At 40.5% G+C, this 18,847-nt stretch overlaps 2 protein-coding genes across 6 annotated transcripts in view; both read right to left on the minus strand.

Moving 5' to 3' along the window:
- LOC122927572 (cell migration inducing hyaluronidase 1) overlaps positions 1-18,847 on the minus strand; it is a 121,213-nt gene that overhangs the window by 90,396 nt on the left and 11,970 nt on the right. The gene's annotated exons all lie outside the window — the stretch shown is intronic.
- LOC122927570 (cell surface hyaluronidase-like) overlaps positions 1-18,847 on the minus strand; it is a 94,915-nt gene that overhangs the window by 8,122 nt on the left and 67,946 nt on the right. For all 4 annotated transcript variants that reach the window (XM_044279517.1, XM_044279519.1, XM_044279518.1 and 1 more), the window contains 6 exons: positions 18,463-18,594; positions 16,823-16,858; positions 16,050-16,202; positions 13,012-13,189; positions 7,697-7,912; positions 2,437-2,645 (listed from right to left, as the gene is read on the minus strand). In XM_044279517.1, coding sequence (XP_044135452.1) covers positions 2,437-2,645; positions 7,697-7,912; positions 13,012-13,189; positions 16,050-16,202; positions 16,823-16,858; positions 18,463-18,594 — 924 coding nt within the window. The remainder of the gene's footprint in view (positions 1-2,436; positions 2,646-7,696; positions 7,913-13,011; positions 13,190-16,049; positions 16,203-16,822; positions 16,859-18,462; positions 18,595-18,847) is intronic.

Genomic DNA, 18,847 nt, shown 5'->3' on the forward strand with positions numbered 1-18,847 from the left:
TCCAATTTATAAAATGAGCTATTTTCTTCTTTCTGAATGTAGTCTCCAGATTCTTGTATTGTTTTGTGACTATTATTATAAAGTATTCCATTGCCTAGGAACGATGGTGGGATATGGGAATGCTCCTATACACGAACACCTGACTATTATTGCGTAGATTCCCCTCACAGGGAATCTACATCTCTAATCCAACCATCCTTGGAATCTACATGACCTCTGAAGGTGTCCAACATTTCGTTTTTCAGTGATGTGCCCTACAGTAGGTTTTCAGTGGGATTGGAGCAGACAGGCAAATCCACTTCCCATACACATTAATGAGTCTTGGGCAACCATGACCCTGTTTGTTAGTTCACCGGTTGTCCTTCCTAGGACCACTTTTGGTACAGCAGGTACTAAACACTGCATACCATGAGGAAGGATGTTTTTATACATCCGAAACACCTAACATTTTTATCTGTTTTTTGTTGTTTTAATGCAATTTGAATAAAGCAAATGTGGAGCTTTAAAAGACTACGAGTGACAGAGGATTATTCCGGAGCTAGGTGGATGACTAAACACTGCATACCAGGAATACTCTAGAAGACGTGCCATTTTGAAAAAGCTCTGATGCAATTGTCTAGCCATCACAATCTGGTGCTTGCCAAGTTGGTCAGATCCCTACACCTGCCGATTTTTTCTACTTTTAAAACATCAACTTTAAGAACCAACTGTTCACTTGTTACCCAGTATATGCTACCCTTTAATAAGTGCTATGGTAATGAGATTATTGTTATTCACTTCACCTGTGATTTTAATTCTATAGCTGGATGGTGTATACTCGGTACTCCAAAGAGCTGGGCTTCTTTCTAGCATAACCATCCTAATGTATACAGACCACCAACTTCCATTCCATCCATGATTCTATCCTTGGCCTAGCTGCCCATTCATGAAGATCTCCAGACCAAAGTCCCTTTCTCCAACCAACAGCTTGCTCAAATATCTTAACTTCTATTCTTTTTTTTTCCTTCAAATTAGCTGTTCATCTCTGGCTAATTTATTACAATGCATCCGTTCTATTAATGAGAAGATGCAGCTTGATATCATATACTGATGGATGAGGAATAAAATAATAGATTTGATGACTGCTTTTTTGCCTTGAAGTAAAGCTCAGCGGACAGAGAAGTCTGCCAAGTTCTGAGTTTCCTGAGCACAAATAAACAGCAATATTAATAATAATAAAAAACTTGCAGACAGAAAGCAAATTCCTTCCCTGGACATCGCCAGGGTGCTTACATGCATCCAGAGCCGAGTCCAAGCTCCATGTTCCTCGCAGATATAACTCATCTGCTCTGGCAAAACTAACTGAGATGCTTCTATAAGTTCAGCCCTACGTGTCTTTCTGCCTCTATTACCGCGCTGTTACTGCTACCATACGCTCCTGTCTAGAAATGAGTTTGGTGAAATGTGTTGGCACCCGGAGTGCACATTTAGAAGCTGCGCTAGAGAAGGGAGTTCTGGCAGATATCAGCACTGACAGAGAACAAAGAATCATCGCCTGGAAGCCAGTCAGACACACAGCCTCTCTGACAAGCCTGATTGAAATGCGCAGAATGCATGTAATTAATTGTGAAGGCAGAACGGGGACAACTTATGTCTAAATCACACGTGTCACTGGTGACAGCCACATGCCGCCAGACACACATAGCTTGTGAGACAGACGCATACTGTACAGTACACGTGACACCAATAATTATTTGCATACTGTATAAATGACGACCTTGTAATTACAATGTGCATTCCTTCATAAATAAAATCATGCATACCACTTTATATTTGCAAATATCAGTGGTATACTCCCTTCTACACAGCCGTATGTTTTGCAGTCCATGAACCATGGATCCTCAAAACACGGATACCAAAATGCTGCCATTTTCTTTCACCCTTCTGTAGACATGTCCTAACCTTGTCTGCAAAATAGACAAGAAGAGGACATTTGTTCTATTTTTTTTGGGGGGGGGGGCAGAGGAATGGACATACAGTGTGCTGTTCACATATTTGTGGCCCAATTGAAATGAATGGGCCTGCATCTGATCCGCAAAAATGCAGATTGGATGCAGAAAAAAATATGCGGTCGTGTGCATGGGGCCTAAAAACAACCGCAGTATGCCTGGTTTAATAGGGTTGAACATGCTGACAAGTGCTCTGTAAGGCACTGCCAGGCCCCTGATAGCAGGCTATAAGACGCAGGGACTTTTCAGCAAACTTTTTATGATAAAAAGCATGCTTATAGTAGAAAAATACTGTACTTACGATAAAAGAGATTCTGTGTACAAATCTGCACAAATAGAAAACTGTAATGAATCTAAGAAGATAGCGGTCCTATGCAAGGATTAGGTATTTATATTACGTGAACTCTTAGAATTTGACACAAGAGATGAACTGAAATGTTTTTGGTACCTGTTGAAATTGATTGGATGCAATATAATTTCTCTAGGTGACTGTCCCTCCCATAGGATTGTGTAGGCTTGCTGTAGCATCACCACTGGCTGGTATTGCTGATATGGTGCTCCTTTATTAACACCCGCAAGCCTCAATGGGTGTGAAGGATAAGCAGCTCTGGCCACCAATATTGTCAGGTTCTCGGGGCGCCGGGCCTGGATATACAGCTGTAGTGTAAAAGAGGGCAGAAGGCAGAGTCAAGCAATGAATACAATTAGAGAAAACAGCTTAAAACACTAGATATGACAATTTGTGTTAAAATGTGCCAATATAGACAGCATCGAGGTGTAGAGTCAATAGTGAATCTCGATAACTGCATTTTATGGTTATTGTATAAAGCAAAGAAATAAGAATTGTAAAATGAACATAATAAGAGCATCATTTGCAACAGTGTTTTATAATATTTTTTTCATGTTAAAAGAGAGCATTCTACATAAACTTACCATTGGGGATCTGCGCCTTTTAAATATTGTGACACAGTAAAGGGTATGGTCTGGGAAAACAGTATTTTCCTCCCAGCGTGTGCTGCTGGGCTGATTTGCAGCCAGGTAGGGGTCAAACACCGGACTGGATTTTAAGTGCCGGTCCGGGTTTTGACAGCACCTAGCTATCCTTAAAAGACAGCTGGGCTAAGCAGCAAAGTGTGTGTGTGCTGGGATCTGAGGCTTGTGCTGTGCTGGAGGGCTGAGACCCTTGTTTAGGGGAAACAGGCCCCCTAAAAGCCTGCTGTGGACTGCTGGAAATAGAATTGCCAACAAGATGATTTAAGAACTGGTAATTTGCCTCTGTACTGCGTCCGCATACCCTGTCTACCAGAGCGAATCCCCACAATATATATAAATTGCTGTATTCCTCGCCAAAAATGTAATTCCCATAAGACAGCACAACTAGGGACTTCTTGCTTTTTAGAACTGTAGGAAACACGAGTGACAACCACTGTGCGAGTTGTAATGGTGGCTATATTGCTTGTCACCGACTAACAGCTAGTTCACATGACCATATTTTTTATCTGTGTGCCATCTGTGTTCACAACTGACTGCACACGGATAGCACAAGGACCCATGGAAGTAAGTAGTGCTATTCATATAACCGTGTTGAGCATGTCCTATTTTGGACCCCGTCTCATGGAACACGGGTCTGGAGATCATTGGAGACAACTGCCTTCAGTGGTTACCAGGTCTGTGTCCTACATAGACAAATGGACCTCACTGCCATATTCAAAATAATCTGTATGCTTCAGTCACAATAAGGATAAGCCCTTATAGAAAGATTAGGACTGTACAGAATGAGCCTACATGACAAATCACACATCACTGGTCCATTAAATGGAAATGATGCCCATCTATTTCCATATCTTCAACAGTCTGCTGTCTGCTGGATAGGATGCTTGGTAATGTGGCCCTCAGATGAATTTTGACTAAATCATAGGGTATATGGGTAAAACAGATGCAGTTTTACATGAAGGGTTAAAAAAGGTGTCAAAAGATCTGGACACCTTGATAGAGGTATTTTATCCTGTCTACAAATTCATGGAAAGACCTGTCAAGAAAATGATAATTACTCTGGGTGTAACGGCAAGTTATGTAAGAGAATACTGTAGTCTGAGATCAAACCTAATGAAACAAAGGTACAAAGCAAATGTGAAAGGCTCAGGTATGGGAAAAACACATATTCTACACCCCGGAGAGGAATTCAACTTGTTGTTGTTGTCAGAGAAACAGAACAAAACAGATTTACAATGTATCAGCAAAAGGCACACATGTGTAATGTTCCATGACATAGCCTGGATCCTCCCTCGCGCTCACCTGTGATGCACAGCATTACTAAGAGCACGCTGTCCTGGTAAGGTTTTTTATTAGTACATGGCTGGGAGCCTGATTCTACAATCTACGATCTTTCTGTTCTGTAATTACAACTGGTAACCCACGTGACTCTAGAAAACAACTCAGCACTAATAATGACAAACCCTATATGTGTATTAAAGAAACTAGATGATCCTAGCAGTATGCCCGTCTGTCTTTATATATATATGTGTGTGTATACATAGGCAGATTCCGCTCCCTATGGATATATACATGAGATATATGTTAGTTGTACTGCCATCTCTTTGGACACATATTCCTACAGATTTGGCTTGCCAGAGGGTGCATGTGTTCTGGATAGGAGAAAATGCCACTGCCAGGCTCCTTAGATCACAGAGAATGGAAGGATCAGCATGTTGAGATCCAAAGCTGACCATACACTTTAGATGAACGTCAGACGAACCTCTGATTCAGCTAGGACTAGCCGACCATCTGATTAGTGATGAGCGGCAGGGGTAATATTCGAATTCGCAATATTTCGCAAATATTTGGGCGAATATTCGTCATATATTTTCTTGATTATTTTCTTTATTGCGAGAATCGGCAATGTAATATGCGCATATTGCTTGTGCAAAACAGGCGTGGGTCACTGTTGCTACATTTTTCAAGCTGCTAGAAGTGTCCTGAGACTGGAAAAAATGGTTGGCACGGCAGAACATTACAATAGCTTTATATGCAGATAGAGTGCTCCAATATATTCGCAATTGCGCAAATTGGCAATTAATGATGCTCATATTTTGGTGCAATACGTCTGACTACATATTATTTATTGTTGTGAACTTGTGACATCACAGCACTATGTATGTAGCATGTATGTATGGACAGCAGCTACACTATATCAGGATCTAACCTACACTGACTATCTGTATTATATATATAAACTAACTAACTAACAAATGTAATTAAACAGTAAAGCACAGAGCAAAGTAATGACACTGCTGTCTCTCAGAACTGCAAAAAACTACAGAAAATGGCTGCTAGGGAGTTTCTTATATAGTAAGGGGTAGGCTTACTATAATGCGTTCACCTGTAATGCTGTGCATTACAGGTGAACGCGAGGGAGGATCCAGGCTATGTCATGGAACATTACACACGTGTGCCTTTTGCTGATACATTGTAAATCTGTTTTGTTCTGTTTCTCTAATATAGTTAGGGATGTTGCTAAGCTCAGACAAAGACATTGCAGCCTTCTCATTGGCCTACAAGCAAGAAGGGAGGTTACTGATAAAAACAAAATCTAGAATATTCGCAAATACGAATATATGGCACTATATTCTAAATCTTTGCTAATTCTCGAAGTGGCTATATTTGCGATTAAAATTCGCAATACGAATATTCGCGCCCAACACTACATCTTGGCCGAGCATGCATGTGTATGGCGGAGGGGGGGATCTGGTTGGTAACGTTTCGTCCAACAGTATGGCCAGCTTTATCTCACCTAAAATCTCCCACTGGGGGGAGAATTGGGAAGCTGCCATATACATTAGATGGTTGGTTGATCAGAGGGTTCAGCCCACATACATCTAACGTGTATGACCAGCTTTAGCCTGGGAGCAGTGCAATGGTGTGATGCGTGAGAGGTGAGATAAGATAATAGGGTGGAACCTGCTGTACAAGTCTTCAGATTTGGGAAGGTGTTTAAACCTGTGAACTTATTATGATCACTGCACTGAGAAGACATGTAACCTTCTGCATCATCCTAATTAGAGATGAGCAAATTTATTTTGAAATTCGTTCACGCTTCGTTTGCTGGTAAAAGCAGAATTACGTTATGGATTCCGTTACCACGGACCATAACGCAGTTCTATGACGGAATGTCTTTAGAGTCATTCCGTTATTCATTCCGTCATAATAGAAGTCTATGGGCTGCAAAACGGATCCGTCCCATTTCCGTTATGCAGGGTAGTCCTCTCATGAAATTCGCTCATCTCTAATCCTAATGACTCTGTGTACAAAGTGATTTCTTCAGCTGTAGTTCTTGGACATCTTTTGCATGATTTTTTGAATAATTGTGGAAAAAAGCAATGCGAAAATGTGTGTATACATTCTGAAGATGACCAGATGAGGGATATATTGAAAAGAACACCAATGAATCCTAATGGATCCCACTGAATTACAATACTGCTTACAACGTTATATTGTCAGTCTACCTAGCCACCCTTCACTCATGAATGGATGAACTTTACAATTACTAAAAGGTAATTGTAAGAAGGATATGCTGTATTCTGCAGACTGGTGGTGGTTTCCTCCACAAAGACGTACAGTAACCTGTCTATAAGGCAAGTAAATATCTGAAGACTGTGATGTGAGAAACATATGGCAGGTTATGTCTGGATAATGTTTTATCGTTTCTGCCCTGGGATGTGCCTCCACTAGTGAGCCAGCACACTGAAGAATTATCTCGAGATTCCTTTATACTACAGCCATTACAGTCTATTCTGCAATATGGATATTCCCACAAGCCAACTCCTAGCACTAAAGAAAATGTTAATAATGGTAAAAAACTGTGACCTGCTGGCACTAACTGGGCAGAGAAAGTCAAATAAGACACATGAGCCAAGCTTAAAATGACTGTGGGAACGTGCACGAGACATTTCTAATAAGGCAATGTTTGATGGAATGGCTTTGGAGATATAAATAGAGAAATGACACAGCACTGCTTGAAAATGTGTTATTTTCTGTTTCTGCACTGGGCTTTGTGGTGGAGACAAACCAGTAATAACACTAAATGCATTAAAGTGGAATTCCTAATATAGACATTTATGACATATCCATAGGATATCCCATAAGTGTCTGATAGATGCAGGTCTCTCCTTTAAGACCTCATTTATCCAGGTCATGGTATATATCTGTAAAGAATAAATCAAGGCAACTGGACGTACTGTAGATTTCTTGAAAACGTTTCACTCGTTCTTCCAACAAGCTTTCTCAATTCTGAGTGACTGTACAAAAATTCTGGGAATAAATATGTAACTGAATCAACATCTGGTAATTATACCCAGCATTGGGTCAAAGGTGTTGATTCCATTATCCTAATTGAAGTCTGATTTTTGTACAGTCACTCAGAATTGAGAAAGCTCGTTGGAAGAACGAGAGAAACGTTTTCAAGAAATCTACAGTAAGTCCAGTTGCCTTGATTTATTCTTTACAGATATTCCTGACAATCGTTTGGTCAATCGGCCTGTGTAATACAGGCTTTACTGTTGGGAAGATGCTGGGACGTAATGGAAGTAATATGAATTATGATCTAAAATGACTTCTGTATAGTAAATGTTTACTGCTAGCGAAGATGATAAAAAGTACCAAATAACATACATAGTGACAAGTGGTTCGATACCCAAATCCTTTGGACCAACCTGTGCATATCTGCCAGTGCATATGACGCCATTCCACTGTGGCACTGTCAAACATCCCGGATGCCGCAGAAGATAGTTGTCTGCTCGTCCAACAAAGGTATCAGGATACCCGGTGATGGAACCATCCAAGTCATGGAAAATTGAGACCTTGTCACCATCATAGTCATTATTTCCAAACCACTGCCCTGGGCGACCGAAAAACACTTTACGGCCAACCTGCATGTGAAAGGGAAAAAGTTAAACACGGGCAGTGCCGGAACATATTATCACCCGGACATTCCAAGTGTCTGCTGACCTAGTGCAGGCTGTCTTCAACATCTAATAAAACTATCCGCATCGTGTGCAGTGGTTACTATATGGATTAGGAGAAATGTCTATCATCTGCTAAGATCACAGCAGCACATCTGCAGCAAATAAGTAGGGTAATAGCTCACAACAACATTCGTTTTGCAGATGTTATAATGCTATCCATTCTGGAAGCCAGAGGAATCCAATAAGTAATTTGGACTAATGAATAAAGTAGCGAAGGTAATTAAGATGCACTGTCATCAGATCCTTCACTTGGTGCATGCCTTCTGTAGTTCTAAAACCACGTAACACAGCCTTGCCATCTATGACTAAATAAGAGTCATTCTATTCCTTCTTTGTACATGACACGTGTAAACACTGCTGCTGCCAGGAAAGTGAGAATCTATTACTGCACCCGGACTGACTTCTGAACCGTCTGGTACAATCCAGTAGATTCCAGTAATATCAAGCAGAGAGAAAACATGTGAGTGGCCCCGGAACATAGGTAACATCTGATGTACTGGAGAAAAGAAGAGGGAATCTTCAAAACTACAATGCATTCGGAAAGTTCAGAAACTTTTAATTATTTCACATTTTGCTATGTTGTGGCCTTGTGCTAAAATTAAAAAACTTCAAATTCTTCTCCATAATTCTGCACCCAATATCTCATAATGAAAAAGTTAAAACAAAATGAGGGACATTTACTAAGCCCTGTGGCGTTATAAAGCTTCAAGTTATGGGGCAAGCCATAATTTGTAACTTTAGGATTCTTGCTACTTCAGAACAAACAAGGTAGGGTTTAGAGGAGGGGGCAGGGGTTCACACTGCCCATCACATTCACTCTAACTTATGTCATTTATGTTTTCATAAACCTGGTCATTTGGTCTCAACTATCTATCAGTAAAATTGTACGTGTTGCCCATAGCAACTAATCGCAGCACAGCGTTCTATATTGCAAAGCAGGTTTAATGGGTATTCCCACAAGGAACACTTATCCCCTAAGCAAAGGAAACAGTGTAAATGGCGGAGTAGTGTGAAGGTCCTTCTATCTTCATTCAGCAGGACCTGCGCTGATGTCACCTCGCTCACCACGTGGTGAGCGTGATGACATCAGCAAAGGTCCTTTTGCAGGTCCTTCAAGAAGAACAAAGATGAGAATCCCGGCTACGCAATCAAGTGGATGAGGTGAGTAATGGTTTTATTATTTTTTAACCCTCAATTGACATTATACTTAGCATTCTGTATTAAAGAATGCTATTATTTTCCATTATAACCATGTTACAATGAAAAATAATTAAGTAAATGGGGTCCCGGGTCATACATCCCTTGTCTCCTTAGCAACCATGCGTGAAAATCGCACCGCATCCGCACTTGCTTGCGAATGCGATGCGATTTTAACGCAGACCCATTTTTTTCTATGGGGCCTGCGTTGCGTGAAAAACGCAGAATATAGAACGTGCTGTGATTTTCACGCAACGCACAAGTGATGCGTGAAAAACATTGCTCATGTACACAGCCCCATCGAAATAAATGGGTCAGGATTCAGTGCGGGTGCAATGCGTTCACCTCACGTATTGCACCCGCGTGGAATACTCGCCCGTGTGAAAGGAGCCTAAGTGTTCTTTGTGGGGAAACCCATTTAAGAGAGGAAAACTGAGTTCTAATTGGCTGTCAAGCTCAGAGTGTTTTTGGTGTGTTTTATTTGTGTTTTGTTGCTGTGTTTTTTATGCAGAGTCTATGGAAATAGTTCAATGCGGTACAGAAAATCAGATAGTAGCACATCTCTTTTCTTTTCTGATTGCTGAGTCATTTATTCTATTTCCTGAACATGATTATGGAGGTGGCCATCTTCGCTGAGCTGTTCTTAACAGCATTTAGAAAGCATTAAGAAAACTGCTTTACGGTAACCCCATGGTCCATAGACACAGTGGTTAGGAGGGGACCTCATTGACTTCTAGGCTTAGTGGAGAGTGTGAAAACTGCAGGATTTTTATCTTTTTTGTATAAATATATGGAATACGTGGCAAATTAAAAACAAAGTCAAAAATTCTTTTTAAAAAAAAGTGATTTAAACAGCAGGTCATTTTCTGACGACACATTCCCTTTAGGACCTCTTTCACACGTCAGAGAATTGTACATGTGTGCCGTCCGTGTTCTCCACGGACAGCACATATACCCACTGAGCTTAATTTGTACATTCACACATCAGTGGTTTTCCACAGACTGTGGGTCCATAGTGACACCACAAAAGCATGTCCTATTTTGTCCATGATTATGGATCTCGGACCCTCACGTATATTATAGTCTATGGCTCCATGAAAACTAAGGACACAATACAGATTCTAGTTTGGGCTGTGGTTTCATGGACCACTGGTAGGAGATTCTCTGGAAATTGATTTTCAAGCTGGCAGTATCTATGGAATACAGATGACACATGGAGAGCAAAAAATGGACAACCGGATTCATCATGGATGAACCAGTGACTATCTTGTCCCAGATGTCATCACGGACACGTGAAAAGGGCCTAATATATACAAGGGCACTGTGGAAATTCAAATTACTTGAGGTCAGGCGAGATGGCAAACGTAGGGTCTTTTCTGTCAGTCTGCACTCCGAACCCCCTCCAGTCTGGTTGGTTTATGCTGTATGAGTGTAACACTCCCATTTCTAAAGACTGATCCTAATTGTGAGCTACTGTCTCTTATGACTTTGGTGTCAGTAACATAGCATGAGATCGAGATCAATACTTTTGTCCTTGGAAAACAGTTTCCTACATGAGTATCACACCAAGAAAAGAAGTATCAAGGTAAAATCAAAAAATACTGGCGACACTAGCAATGCTATAATGTTAGTAAATGAGATCCAAATCCCTGTATCATGATATAACTCAGCTGATACTTGCAAAGGACGCACAGAAACAGCCACGGATCATATTACACAATCCTTCCCTCAGCTTCAAGCTCATAAAATAAATCATCTTGTTTATTACGTGTCCAAAGAGGCCGAAGGACTAGAAATAATAGGAAACAATCGGATAAGTTTTGGGAACTGTACATGCTGTTCACTGTGATGAGCGAAATGACACAACCAAATGCAATGGTACTGCCCTAGACTTTATCCGAAATTGATAAATGGATGTGTGCCACATCTGAAATCATGCCTACTGTACGGTAAGGGATGCGGAGCAGTGAGTGACCCCATACTCATGTGTACAAAATGTTATCAACTCCAAAGAAATTGGGAAATGAATACATACCGTAATTATTTTTTTTAGAGAAGATTGAATGCAAATTATTGTGGAATATCAATCATGTTCTATACTATACTATGATGTGATATTTCCATTAATATACATATTTTTTTTATTTTTTTTGCATTTCCTCTACAGTTTGAGGTCAGTAAGTATGTAAAGGCCCTTATACACAGGCAGAGAATTAGCACAGTTATCAGAAAGAAGTATTCCTAGGAAAGCTCAGTCCCGATAATCACCCCCTGTAGACATTGATCGGGGGTCTCCCCTTTAATGTAGTAGTACCAAAAATCATTGTTTCCTGGGAGCAGATTGCCCTGTGCCTCCCGGAAAACAATCTCTATGGGGAAAAGCGATCACAGTAGCCAATGCTCCCACATGGCTTTGGTTTTGTCAGTTGGCCCTTGAACAGAGAATAGAAGAACAGTCCAATTCAAGTGAAAATGACAGAACTGCAGCTCCTGTGCACAGCTGGATATGAGGTAGAGCTATCGTCCATTTGTTGTAAGGATTGGTGGAGGTCCTATCAGACCAGCCCCACTGATAAGATGGGGATGGCGTGACCCAGACATACTGATTATAGCGTATGATATTCTGTACCAAGTCTGTATAGTAAAAATGCTCTCAGCTGATGAGTGCAGAGAAAGTATTTTCTACATGCATCAGAATGCTGCTCTGGAGGTCTGAATACTGACATTAGAGACATCCAGAAATGGCAGGAACCAGGCAAGTAGAACTTTGGGGGGAATATGCAGCTACATAACTCCAGGTAAAAGCTGAGCTTTCACGTTTGACTACATAAGACCTTTAAATGAGGTAAATGTTGGCAATGTAGATACTGGAAAATGTAATATTTGATTGCTGCCTCCAATTATTTAGAAGTAATGAGATGGCTGTGGTAGAAATAGGACAACTGGCACACAATACAAGGCTTGGTTGTGCATCACACTACAGTCTGTGCTGCCAGCATAGTACAAATATGAAGCTAACATGTTTGGTCCTGAACATTTGGCACATGGCCGTAGAATAATATGTATTTTCTGATTCTTCTCTCCACACTAATTGCCACTCAATCCTTACAGTGAAAGATCTGTGTGCTATCTACGTGGGGAACCTAATCTCATGCCAGCATCTTACAACAGCATTCGGGTCATTTGGGTAAGGTGAGGAAATGTGGACATAGCTTTCTCTCCATACCTACATTATCTCTGAATAGTTTTCTTAAGATTTATGTTTGCCTTTAGTTTTATGGATCTTAACTATCTGATAGCCTGCTGGTGCATGTTTAAAAATACTCAATCCATGATGGCTGGTCCTTCAGAAACATCTTCTCTGGAACCATTTGGTTAATCACCTTTCCACTTAAGGTCTTTCTCCTACAAGACTCATCGGGTTTGGCATTTCAGGGTTCAGCCCTGAACTGGTTCAAACAATACCTCTATTTTATGATGGATAATGAAAAGCATATCCCCTCAGCTGAAGACAAGCTTAGGAGACCGGTCAGGGCAACCTGCAAAACACACGCAGCTACCAAATACACTTCTAGAAGAGTCAAGCTGCCAACACAAATAACTATTCAGACTGGATCTCAGCAAAAATCACAGATTCCTCAGCATGTTATCCCTCTGCTAACTGCCTGGTTCTGGCCTACATAAACCTAGAGGCTCTACTGAAAACAGCCAGGCTGCTTCATGTAATGATGGCCACATGATTAACTCTTTCTACACCAATCAATCACATAGGAATTGCATACACATTTTAGTCACATTTTACTTACACTTCTCTCCATCTTGACCTGAGAAATGTTATTCTGAGGTGTGATTTGCCAGGAATTCTTCAAAGAAAATCCAATAGCACTGGAAGGTCGGTCTGCAGTTGGGACAAAGTTCTTAAATGTGCATCTGAGAAGTCGGACTGGCCCATCATATATCTGAAATCCACGAATTGGGAATGTCCTAGGACATCATGCATGCATGTATTATTTTCAAACAGGACCAATTTACTATTAGTCAAATCCTTGCCCTAACTAATTGCCATGAATTTGTATTATACGGTTTACAATGTAAATCATATGAACCATTTGGGTAAATCATGGTGTATGAATATAAAATAATAGTATAAAAAGTTGCAAGACACTGTAGTAGGATAAGGCTATGGTTAAATGGCTATGCATCATAAGATCACAATGTTGCACTGCTAAATGCATCAATAATGATAGCTAATGTGGTACTGCTGATTCGGATTTCTGACATCTTTTGTGTTGTGGTAACTTGTGGATCCCAAATTTGACCACATTTATTATCATTAGTTGCGATGTAGCAACACAACATTGAAATTATGTTCCATGCGGCTACAAGTTGCTGTGTAGCCCTAGTCTACAATGTTCTTGACACATTCTACTAAAATATTTTTTTATCAAAATTTACTCAATCATGTTTATTTAAAGGTTATGACCATTTTAGCAAAAAGTTTTTTATCGTGCCAATAAATCCATAATTCAAAATGTAGCTTAGACCTTACGCACACAACCGTATTTTTTTCCACATCTGATCCGCATTTTATTGTGGATCAGATGCAGATTCCTTTCAACGAGGCCGCAAAATATGCGGACAGCTCACCGTGTGCTATCCGCATGGGCATGTCCGTGTTGCAGCCCTGCAAAAAATTTTGCACTGCTCTATATCTGTCCATTTTTCAGACATTCTGTAGAAGAGAAAAAGTGGCAGCATGCACGTGGCCGGTATCCGTATTTTGCGGAACCACCATTTGCCGATGATAAAACAAATATGGTTGTGTGAATGAGGCCTGATGCAAATGATGCATTCCTGGTAACAGACAGAAAAACTAATTCTGTGTACTATAACCCTGCAGCTTTGCAGTCTCATACTTTCCATTTGTTCCCCAACTTTGTGCTAACATACATTTGGTAGGTTAGCCAGAAATAGTAGACAGGTATGCATTATGCATTATGACTGTAGGTTCAGACTACACAGAGTTAGTTTGTTGTCTGTTACCATGGAGATGTGTACTCTGCATAGGAACTGTAGAAACAAAACTAGCCGGACATTTTTAATTAACACTTACTGCAAAGTTGCTTAATTTTTCATTTTATGTGTATAGAGAATGTACAGCCAGGTCCATAAATATTGGGACATCGACACAATTCTAATATTTTTGGCTCTATGCACCACCACGATAGATTTGAAATGATACGAACAAGATGTGCTTCAACTGCAGACTGTCAGCTTTAATTTGAGGGTATTTACATCCAAATCAGGTGAACGGTGTGGGAATTACAACCGTTTGCATATGTGCCTCCCACTTGTTAAGTGACCAAAAGTAATGGGACATAATAATAATCATAAATCAAACTTTCACTTTTTAATACTTGGATGCAAATCATTTGCAGTCAATTACAGCCTAAAGTCTGGAACGCATAGACATCACCAGACGCTGGGTTTCATCCCTGGTGATGCTCTGCCAGGCCTCTACTGCAACTGTCTTCAGTTCCTGCTTGTTCTTGGGGTATTTTCCCTTCAGTTTTGTCTTCAGCAAGTGAAATGCATGCTCAATCAGATTCAGGTCAGGTGATTGACTTGGCCATTGCATAACATTTCACTTCTTTCCCTTAAAAAACTCTTCTGGTTGCTTTTGCAGTATGCTTTGGGTCATTGTCCATCTGCACTGTGAAGCGCCATCCAATGAGTTCTGAAGTATTTGGCTGAATATGAGCAGATAATATTGCCCGAAACACTTCACAATTCATCCTGCTGCTTTTGTCAGCAGTCACATCATCAATAAATACAAGAGAACCAGTTATATTGGCAGCCATACATGCCCACGCCATGACACTACCACCACCATGCTTCACTGATGAGGTGGTATGCTTAGGATTATGAGCAGTTCCTTTCCTTTTCCATACTCTTCTCTTCCCATCACTCTGGTACAAGTTGATCTTGTCTCATCTGTCCATAGGATGTTGTTCCAGAACTGTTAAGGCTTTTTTAGATGTCGTTTGGCAAACTCTAATTTGGCCTTCCTGTTTTTGAGGCTCACCAATGGTTTACATCTTGTGGTGAACCCACTGTATTCACTCTGGTGAAGTCTTCTCTTGATTGTTGACTTTGACACACATACACCTACCTCCTGGAGAGTTTTCTTGATCTGGCCAACTGTTGTGAAGGGTGTTTCTTCATCAGGGAAACAATTATTCGCTCATCTACCACAGTTGTTGGCCGTGGTCCTCTGGATCTTTTCGTGTTCCTGAGCTCACCGATGCGTTCCTTCTTTTTAAGAATGTTCCAAACAGTTGTTTTGGCTACGCCTAATTTTTTGCTATCTCTCTGATGTGTTTGTTTTGTTTTTTCAGCCTAATGATGGCTTGATTCACAGATAGTGACAGCTCTTTGGATCTCATCTTGAGAGTTGACAGCAACAGATTCCAAATGCAAATAGCACACTTGAAATGAACTCTGGACCGTTTATCTGGGCATTGTAATTGGGATAATGAGGGAATAACACACACCTGGCCATGGAACAGCTGAGAAACCAATTGTCCCATTACTTTTGGTCCCTTAACAAGTGGGAGGCACATATGCAAACTGTTGTAATTCCTACACCGTTCACCTGATTTGGATCTAAATACCCTCAAATTAAAGCTGACAGTCTGCAGTTAAAGTACATCTTGTTTGTTTCATTTCAAATCCATTGCGGTGGTGTATAGAGCCAAAATGCTAGAATTGTGTTGATGTCCCAATATTTATGGACCTTACTGTAAATTAAAGTAGTGGTGATAATTTTATCAGTCTAACATACTTGTTCCGTGGCAGCGACCTCTGTTCACCTGACCCTCCGCGTCCCCAGTAGCTGTTCTGTCCACCAGAGGAGCCTACATTGTCACTTTCCCCTACAAAGATGGAATCTGTTATCTCGAGACTTGATCCTTCATCAGTTGGAAATGTCCCATCACTGGAAATAAAATATATATCCTTAAGGAAGTAGATTAAACATTACCAATACACACAGGCAGACTCCTCCACACTCCTCCTTCAGGAGAAACTAGTGAAACTGACAGCCCTCTATTAAGTCATGATAGACATTACAACGCTACCAACGGAATCCCATGTCTCCTTCCCAAACATTACATTTCTAGGAATTTAATTATGAGGTGTGAAAATGACTGGTTTATTGCCAGGTATTACTGAGAAGGGAGAAGGCTAGGCTGCAGGAAAGAGAAGCCTAGTACAAGATGTGCATACATTTACTGGTGATTCATAGCCTTGAGCAGACCTATGTATGTTCATGTCTTGGTAGCTGGAACACGAGGGGAGTTGACAAGAATGTGACTGTGAATGTGAAGTGACAGAATGAGAGGGAAGTGGCATGCCTGTAATGAGAGAAGGGGTCATTTCCCTGAGAAAACACTTTTGAAAGTTCTAGGTGGCAGAACTGGAGTAGGGAAATTAAAATAAAGTGTAAAAATGCTAACATATTAGCCTTATTACAAAAATGGGAGAACACAAAGTAACTTTCCCATGTCTGTTACATGTGCTACATAACAGATTAACTCATGATAAATGGCTTATTACCTGGCTAGTGTAAGTCCAATTCCACTGTCTGAAAACCTAGAAGAGCAGAAAGGTCATAACATTAGAGCAAGGAAATTCACTAACAAAATGCTTGTGTGTGTGGGTCGAAAAGGTAAAAGTAAGGTTTTATTATAATTACACATGTACTTTACAGATAGATACTGTAGATAATAAAAAAAATGTTAAAAAAAATGTTAAAAAAAATCCACGGCACAACGTCGCTTTCTGGTGAATAAACACACTTTTTTGGGGATGTGCCATGGAGTTATTTTTTTTTTTTATCTTATATAGTTGGTGGATCGCCTCTTCAGCCACTGGCACTCCACTCTTACTGAAAATACTGCGGTGCTGCCCGCTACAATTTTTTCTAGATAGATATTAGACTGAAAAGAGCCAACATATAATAATTATTTGGTCAATGAAACAAACAAGTGAAAACAAGTAATAACTTTTAATCAGCCATTCACGTCACAGACTTCAGATTATAACTGATTATTAGCCAAAAAAAATTAACAGAAAAGCCAAAATATTGTGTCCTGTGATTTGGCAAAGTGGAGTGAAAAATTCTCAGCATATATCCCTTAGCCAATAATTCTGTGTGGTCCTTAACAGGAGAGGCAGTCACACTGCATAATGTCCCTTAAAGATGGAAAAAGTGTCTGGTGGTTTAAGGCATGTACGCCTGTTTTTATTTATTTATTTTTTGCATTTCTTGCATTTTCAATAAATCTACACCACTATCTACATTTTGGTATAATTTGGTCCTCAGACCAATGCAGATTGTGCTACATATCTTTGGACTGTACTACATACCTTTGGAAATCTTGCCTGTTTCTTTGCACTACAATCGTTAACCCTTCCTCATTACGTTAACAGGGTTCTCTGCTTTGGACAACCATTACTTGTTAGAAAGGTACATTGACAATAAGCAGATCACAAAAGTGTCTCTCTGCTCGAACCCCCAGCAATCCACTATAATCTGTTAGGAAACTTTGCAGTAAATGTTTCATTTCTTTGCAGCACCACCACAGGTGGAATTAAAGGGGTTTTCCGAGACTTCTATACTTATATCCACTGGAAAGGTCATCACTATCTGATCGGTGGGGGTCCAACACCCAGGACCCCAGCTGAGCAGCTGTTTGGGAAGGCTTTTCCTAGACCATGTGACAACATGTTCATTGGTCACATGGCCTGGGCGCAGCTCAGCCCCATTGAAGTGAATGGGACTGAACTGCGATACCAAGCACAGCCGCTATACAATGTATGGCTTTGCACTTGGTGAGCAGGGAGAAAGCCATGCCACTGACAGGAGCACCAGTGTCTTTTCAAACAGCTGATCGGCGGGGGTCCAAGCCCCATCAATCAGATACTGATGACCTGTCCAGAGTAAAGGGTCAGTATATAAGTCTCAGAAAACCCTTTTAAGTATTGCATAGTCTCCATTCACATCAATAGATTATCTCTTTAATGTAGGACAGACAGTCCAGAGCAAATGACGCTCTATGTAACTGCTCTCTACTCTGGCAAGAGATGAGGATCACAATAACTCAGAATTCACTAATAGAGCATATGAAAATGGATTTTCTAAACCGGAGAACTTCTTTAATATCTATTGACAGGCCAACAAATAAATGAATTACCCTGAGTTCCGGAAGATGATGTCACCACCCCTGGCCCATGCACCGTGATCGTTGTTCTTAAAGGCTATGAGTCTATCAATGAGAGCAGGCACTCGAGGCTTGGCTGGGTCTGAATCCTGGTGAGGACGGAAACTTAAAAGCAAACGAAACATATGTACAATGTAAAAGACAATTGATATCAATAGGCTTGTTATCTGGAACCAGCAGGTGAGAAATCAGTAGTATGTCAGATTTATACATATTTATGGGACATTTACACATATGTTAAAGCTAGTTTTGGCAAATACCTCCATTCAATTAAAGGGGTTAACTCATTTAACATATTGGTGGCATATAGCTAGGATAGGTCACCGATGTCAGATAAGTGCAGTTTTCACACCTATCT

Source organism: Bufo gargarizans, chromosome 2, assembly GCF_014858855.1.
Source record: "Bufo gargarizans isolate SCDJY-AF-19 chromosome 2, ASM1485885v1, whole genome shotgun sequence".
NCBI classification, from domain to species: Eukaryota; Metazoa; Chordata; class Amphibia; order Anura; family Bufonidae; genus Bufo; species Bufo gargarizans.